This window comes from Gambusia affinis, linkage group LG08 (assembly GCF_019740435.1).
Source record: "Gambusia affinis linkage group LG08, SWU_Gaff_1.0, whole genome shotgun sequence".
In the NCBI taxonomy this organism is placed as follows: domain Eukaryota; kingdom Metazoa; phylum Chordata; class Actinopteri; order Cyprinodontiformes; family Poeciliidae; genus Gambusia; species Gambusia affinis.
The window spans coordinates 6979543-6986641 of NC_057875.1; the positions used below are offsets into that span (position 1 = coordinate 6979543).

Sequence of the window (7099 nt, forward strand, 5' to 3'; positions counted from 1 at the left end):
AAAAAGGTGACTCAACGCAGTTTTGTCTTATGTGGAAATGTAGACTTATAAAATGCACCTGGCAAACATTTATTGTTTGAAACATGAATGTAAATAATGAGCACCAGGCTATAAAAAAACATTTATTTTTAGGGTTTGTGACACACAAATTAAAAGGTGGAGAAGAACATTTTTACCAATTATTAATGTCATCTTAGATGATCTTTGTTTGGTCGGGTAAAATAAATCTTATTTTACTGCAATAAAAGCAACAACATCATTTCTCAGTTATGATTGCTGCTTGGAGACATGGATGTTTCTTTGTAAAGACAGGTGAAAAGAAAATAACCTTGAAAAAAGTTTGTCTTTTAAGATAAATTTTAAAAAGTATAAAAACAGTTACTTGGTAGATATGTATATTTTTAGGAACTGTTAGAGAAACCACCAGGCATGGTACATCGATTGAGTTAAAAGAAGAATTATTAGATGTTGGATTTCATTTTCCCCACTTCTCAGTAGTTATGCTCCAAAAAAAGTTTGGATTTCTCCAATATTTTTACTGCAAGTTTATGCTCCAGCAAAACCATTTTAAACAAAAGATGTCAACCAAGGGTATCAATAAAAGTGTCAGTCGCAATTATAAATCCTCAATCAAGCAAAAAAACAAACAAGAATGTGTGTTTGGTGTCTTGTACTTTTGATTGAAATCATATTGGCCTACTGTTTGCTTTAAAAATGTTATCACATCATTGATTCAATAAAGGGCACATATAATCTTAAGAAAAAAATTATTAAAAACTGTACAACATGTATGGATCTTTAATTTTGCCAAGATAAGCCAATCATAGATCAAGTTGTCAAAAGAAATAATAAAGTTTACCATTAATGATAATATGTACCGCATGGAAATACAAATATTTGGAGAGGAAACATTAACTGCTATAAAAAGCAGCAGGAGACTGAATGAGAGCTAACACTGATCAGCAGGAGCCTCAGACAGGAAACTGTGTCCTCATCATGTCTGCCAGTTGAGGATCAGCCTCTGACAACGCATCCTGCAGGTGCTGAAACTGTACAAGAAAAGAAAAGGGGAAGGGTGGAAATAACATGTTTATTTTCCACAGGAGGTGATGAGGTGGGACAGTCTGTCAGACTAATTAGACAGCAGGTCTAAAAGAAAACCTTTCAATGTAAATAGCAAAAACAGGAGATCATAGTAATGTTATTTATTCAGGAGAATTTGAAATCTATTTTAGCAAAATTTTTCATTCATTTGAAAACAGATCTTGTGTGACAAAAGTTTATTCCAAGAAATGCTTAATGTAAGATACATTACATCTGGCTTTTTATAAACATCAAACTTTAAACACTTCTTTTTGGTCAGTTTGATAATATTGTTGTGCATTGAGAATGATATATCAATCTGTGCTTGTAACAATAGCTGATTGCAGACATTACAGCAAAGAAATGAAATAAAATCAATTCATAAAAAAAGAATAGTTCAAATAGTAATATGTCTGAAGACAGAACTTACAGAAGTCTTAAAATTGGGAAGCAAACAGGCTGCAGCTGCTTGACAGGTTTTCTGTGTCAGGTCGTCATTCTTTATTAAATCTGCAACTGTGTCCTACAGTGAAACAGTACAGAAACACAAGATGATTTACAGTTATACGGCTATACGTCGAATATAATAGGTAAAAAATGGCAATATTTAATTGGTCTGTGAGATTACCTTTGTAATATTAAGGCAAATGTCAGCTAGAAACTCTGAGGTAATCTCTGCAAGAGAAACAGACATCAGCTGGTCATCCTTTGCTTTGTCTTTGTTGGAATGTTCCCTTTTGGACTCGCTTTGATGCTGGCACACCCGAAAGACTGACCCAATTAGAGACAGACCTGGATGGGGGGGAACAAACAAGTTAAGATTATATGAAGGGTAAAAGTCGACCTGGGATATCAGTCCAAAAAGACTTAAAAGTGTTGAATCAGTTGGAACAGTGGAGATGTTAGGAAACTTACTTGTGTCGTTTCTGCTGCACCACAGATCCTGGCATCTATAAAGAGCCTGCAGCACAGACAGCGCCTGAATTAAAATGCTTTTCTGCTCATACAGGACAACCGGAAGATCATTTGGCTGACAGAAGTCCTCGCACACAACGTCACTAACAAACTCCCACAGTGGTTTGCCAGGTCCATCAAGTGCCGCTGGGGAAAACAATGACGTAATGTCTTTTTTTAACTTGACGTTTAAACCTTGAACCTCTTGAGACTGAAATCTGATGAAAGAAATATTACCAAAAAGCTGAATGCCCTCCTCTACAGTGGTGAAAAGTTGGAAGATGTGAAGATAAACCTCCAGACCACTGAGACTCTCAGACCTGCAAAAATATAGAGATCAATATAATGGAACTTCACATAAATGTGGCTTTTTAAAGCTCTTGCCAGAAGACAGGTCTGTTACTGCATAGTGAAATCATTAACATGCTCCAAATAAAAATGAGCTTTTTTCTTAAATACAGCTTTTGTAACACTTTTGGCATTTATTCATTAGTAGTTGGCTGTGAAGAAGGATAAAAAGAGAAAGGAAAGACATGCAGTGAAGCTCAAACTGTCAAATCAAGGGATTTAATATGCATTTGAACCAGTCTAGTTCAGGCTGAAAACACAACTTCAAATAAAGATAAAGTTAGTAAGTACAAAACATAATTTTAAAATAATGGTTTAATTGATTCAAAGAGAAAAAAAACAACAAAATAAACTTGATTCTAACTGAATCACTCCACACATCTCACTGCGCAAGGAAATTATTTATTCTCCTGCAATGCCACTTTCCATAGATCGTAGAGATATGTTTGACATACTCTTCTTCATCCACATTCATTAACATTTTAGATGGATTATTTATTTATTAATTTATTTGGCATGGGCAATGCACAACAATTAACATTTCTGTAAATATCTGTTGACCCTGGACAACGTTCCTGTTGATTTTTATATTTAAAAATTGAGGAAAAATACAGCTGAGTAAAAGAAAACTTTTAAATGCACCCAGTTAATGTTAATAAGAGGTGAAATATCCATCCAGTGTTGAAACCTATCTCAATGTCTTTAAAAGAGCCAAATTATTAATATATCCATGACCATAACCAGAGCATGCAATGTCTAAACAGCATTGTGTGTGTATTAATCAATGTGGCCCGAATACTACAAGGTTCAAATGGAGTCAGGTAGTGACCTGATCCTGTTTGTCATTTTTACAGCTGTTCCCAACAGCTGGTAAGTTGGCCGGAAGTTGACAAGGAAGGGAGTACGACCCAAACTTTTAGGATTGTTCCTGCCCTAAAGACGTTACATGCCAGCATTTTCACAGCCACTGCTTCTCTTCTCTTTATTTTTGCTATATATTTAAAAGGTAAAGTTAATATTTTTCTATGGAACCTTTCTAAGTCCAAATACAGAAATGGAAAAGTTAGCAACACAATGAAAGGCATCGGCTCTGTCAGGAACGGGTGCAAAACTTGGACACCACTCCTTTCCTACCTGAGCTGCTTTGCTGCCTCAAGGAGACACAAGCTCAAATCCAGATCGGTATCCCCATCTCGCTCCTTCTCATCATTCGGCTGAGATCTGATCCAGCACTTCATTAATTCTTCATCAAGGTCAAACAGTTTGTCGATCAGCTCTCCCACCTTCTCAAGTAGATCAGCTGGATAACGCATATGAGGATAAATTAGAAAGCAGGCAACAGATATGTAAAGTCAAAGAGAAAAACTTCAAAATCACAGTGCTGCAAGAAAATGTAAGTTTCTTTTTCTTTTAACAAATACAAGTAATCAGCAAATAAATAGAAAGCATAACATGAAAGTACTGTTAGTAGAACTGCTCATGATGAAACAGAGGCTGGAGCACACGGATGTCTGCTGTCGTATTCGCTCAAGCCACAGGGAACAGAAGTCTTTTTGAGACAAACAGGTCAACAGCAGTCTGCAAACATAAAGAGAGGAATTAATGTCACTCTCTTAGTCCCTGATTTTCATTAGTGAGTGAAGATTAAAATCATACCTGCTGGTTTCTAGAATCGTTGGGGGATCAGCATCTCCCAGAAGAAGCAACAGCACAGCACTGTGGTCACACCACAGAGTTGCATTAGATATCAGAAACATAGCAGGAGCAATGTGTTTATTAAACAATTGGAGGTCTTAGTTACCACTCACCCCAAATCCTCATTTTGGCTGAGAGTTGCACATGTGTCTGGAAAACACGCAATATTTCCAAGGATTCCTACACAAATTTCCTAGAGAAAGAAAAAAATTATAGACATAATTGTTCTAATTATCTAAAAAAGTTGAAATAAAAATATTATTCATAGTACTAGTATTACAGGAACATTTATTGATGATTTAAGATTGAAATCTGGTATGAATGAAAAGTATTTCACTCACTGTAAGACGTGGGCAGCGAGATTTGGCTATGACTCCAAGAAGGATATCAGCAGCTTTGAATTCTTGTAGGAAACCCGCCACGTCCTGCATGCATTAGGGTCATAAGCAGCAAATATTAAAGCTGGATTATTGTTACATCATGCCTATAAATTCAACAGCTAAATACACTGTAAGAGCAGATCTGCAAACTCCAGTTTAATTCCACATTTCCTGTTGTAAATCTTCTTTAATTTTAATATCCACAATCTTTACAACAGATCTACATTTTAGGCACAAATGAATTGAGATGTTTACAATTAACTTTATAAATGCATTTAAGCTTTTTTTAAGTTTAATGTGCAGCAGAATATGGCTATTCAAGTAAGGTAGATACTGCACCTTATCCATGGCCATATCCCAAATTCTGCAAAGATCTTCTTCCTCATCATCAGAGAGCTGCATCTGATCTTCTGAGTTCTCTTCTGAATGCTCTGTAACCATCTTCAAAACAGTGTGAGTTTACAGAGATTTAAATATTAGGAGCAGTGCATAAAAAGAAAGGATGCTCAAAGTAACTTCAAAGTGGGTGCAAAAAAAAAAAGGGAATGGCCTACAATGAAGTTTTGTTGCTACAAAAGAAAATTCTATTTTGTATGTTCCAAATGCAACTTTAGCTTAGATTATGTTGGTCTAAACTTCAGACACACTAAAAGTTAGTGATTAAGAAACAGGATTTAGCAAGGCAGTCCACCTACCTGAATGAGTCGAGTCAGCGTGCTGAAAAGCCAGTGCTTGCTGTAAGCAGTGTCTCCGATGGCATCCAGATCTTCTCTCTCGTCTCCATTAGCTTGGTCCCGGGGTGGCGACGGGTTACGATCCATATGAGGAGACTGGAGTCCGGCTGGAGGCGACGATCTCTCATTTTCTTCCGGCTCAGCACCATCAACACCGCTGTCTTAAGGAATAAACAGAGACGCTTAATATAAATCAGTCTTTCAACATGAATGAACCTTGCTAATGCGGACTTAAAAGATCATTGCCGTAGCAGAAAAGCACGAATGTTTAAGGAATATTATATAGACTTTCCTTCAGTATTAAGCTATTATTTTAATGATAAAGTACAAATAAATTAGTTTCTAAAATGTTTACGTGATAAACAGTAAAACAGATCCACCAAAAATATTCCTGCAATAAATATTACCTTAATGAAAGTTATTGTATCAGTTTCAGAGCTCTTTTCCTGTTAGTTTTGTTAGAAAAGTATATCGTTAAACCCATAAATATATCGTCGATTAGAAAAATCCAATGTTAGATACCTATAAACCACGTGACGTTAGCTACGTAAGCCTCAGAAACTATTCACATTTAGTAGACATATTTAAGCTAGTTGCCGTCGTAAGTCCCTCCTACAGGCAGTAGCTTAACATTAAGTGTCAAATATAAACATGATATGTTTAAACTTACCCATGGGGACCGTTCTGAGCAAAGAGATATGGTTATTAACGTTACATTAAAGTTTTAGAAGATTTTAAATTGCAGCACCGCTCAATTTCAGTCTCCATGAATGATGGTCACATTGGCTGCGCATGCGCGACTGATCTTGTTGTGGTTGAGAACTTGAATGAAAAACAGATATCGCCCCCTGTAGGTAGAAAGCGAAAGTGTCAGGTCCTCCTCAGGTCTTACTCAAGTCTTCTTATTATTTAAGCAGTACTGCTGACCTCTGAATAATGCAATGAATTACATGAAATGGCAACATATAGGAAACTGTCATAACTGAAGTTAAAAGTCCAAACATAAGTGTAATGACACAAACTGTTCAGCCTGTTTGATAGGAGTTCAGACATATTTTATGTTTCCAACCTCTTTTAGAAATAGAAATGTGTTGTCCATTCTGTCTGTGGACATGAATATCTCTTTTTACTAACTCACTCTGTTTAGTGATTAACAACAAAAACAGCATTTACATGGTAGTAGAAAGTTAATAAGACATTCAGAATAAATTTGATAATGCAAGATGTTCTCACCTCATCCTTCATTGTCACTCTTTGTGTTTTTGTTGAACACGTTTAGTTGACCCAATGTGAAATTGATCTTTGGATTAAGCATTGTGAGTTGCAGCCTGTGTTCACTTCTGGATAGAAAGTGGAAGTTCACATGTTGAATAAGGGTTAAGCAAACTGTATGAGCTTTGCAGCAGCAAAACTTATGGTTTAGGTATTAGGTAGGTATTACCTGAGTTGTTTTAGGGATTATTCAGATGAAGCACTTTGGTTATGCTTGGATAACACAACCTTACATCCAGCGCTTGCAGTCAACTCCACTAAAATGTGTCAAATATTGTCCTACTTTATGCAATTATTGAAGAAAATAAGCCACACTGAACTTCAGTCAATGTTTTTTTACTGAAGTATCTGCATTTTAGTTGATTTAGACATTAGACATTAACTGACTGTAGCACCATATGCCTTCACAACTTCACAGTTTAGCTTTTGTTCTTTAATATATTATTGCTAATCTTGATAGATACTAATAAGATAAAATATTTTCCACCAGCTGAAATTAAACCACTGCAGCAGATGTCCACTGTATTGAGTTTTCTGGGCATCTCAGGCCGTGCTGCATTTTGACGCATGTTGCTTTATGGGAAACGATGACAAGTCCTGGAGGTTAAACAGTATTGTCAGCAATCATTACAC

At 36.1% G+C, this 7099-nt stretch overlaps 1 protein-coding gene across 2 annotated transcripts; it reads right to left on the reverse strand.

Annotated features, from left to right (window-relative positions):
• Positions 1–109: 109 nt before the first annotated feature.
• saal1 (serum amyloid A-like 1) lies at positions 110–6002 on the reverse strand. Of its 2 annotated transcripts, none has more exons than XM_044124430.1 (13): positions 5865–6002; positions 5156–5355; positions 4800–4901; positions 4422–4505; positions 4194–4273; positions 4042–4101; positions 3848–3963; positions 3520–3685; positions 2275–2357; positions 1999–2184; positions 1712–1875; positions 1514–1606; positions 110–1049 (listed from the first exon to the last, which is right to left on the reverse strand). In XM_044124430.1, exons 1-13 carry the CDS (start codon positions 5866–5868, stop codon positions 972–974), a joined length of 1416 nt encoding a protein of 471 aa, XP_043980365.1. In that variant the 5' UTR covers positions 5869–6002; the 3' UTR covers positions 110–971. The 2 variants fall into 2 exon arrangements, with proteins under 2 accessions (XP_043980365.1, XP_043980366.1); XM_044124431.1 differs by having other exon boundaries at positions 5156–5351; positions 5865–5996.
• Positions 6003–7099: the final 1097 nt, after the last annotated feature.

What these genes read in the sequence shown, in the direction of transcription:
- saal1 (XM_044124430.1), bottom strand. An exon ending in CTCGCTGCCCACGTCTTACA is followed by an intron (nt 4,274 to 4,421) that starts GTGAGTGAAATA and finishes TTCTTTCTCTAG; the next exon opens with GAAATTTGTGTAGGAATCCT. An exon ending in GTGCAGCAGAAACGACACAA is followed by an intron (nt 1,876 to 1,998) that starts GTAAGTTTCCTA and finishes CCCCCCATCCAG; the next exon opens with GTCTGTCTCTAATTGGGTCA.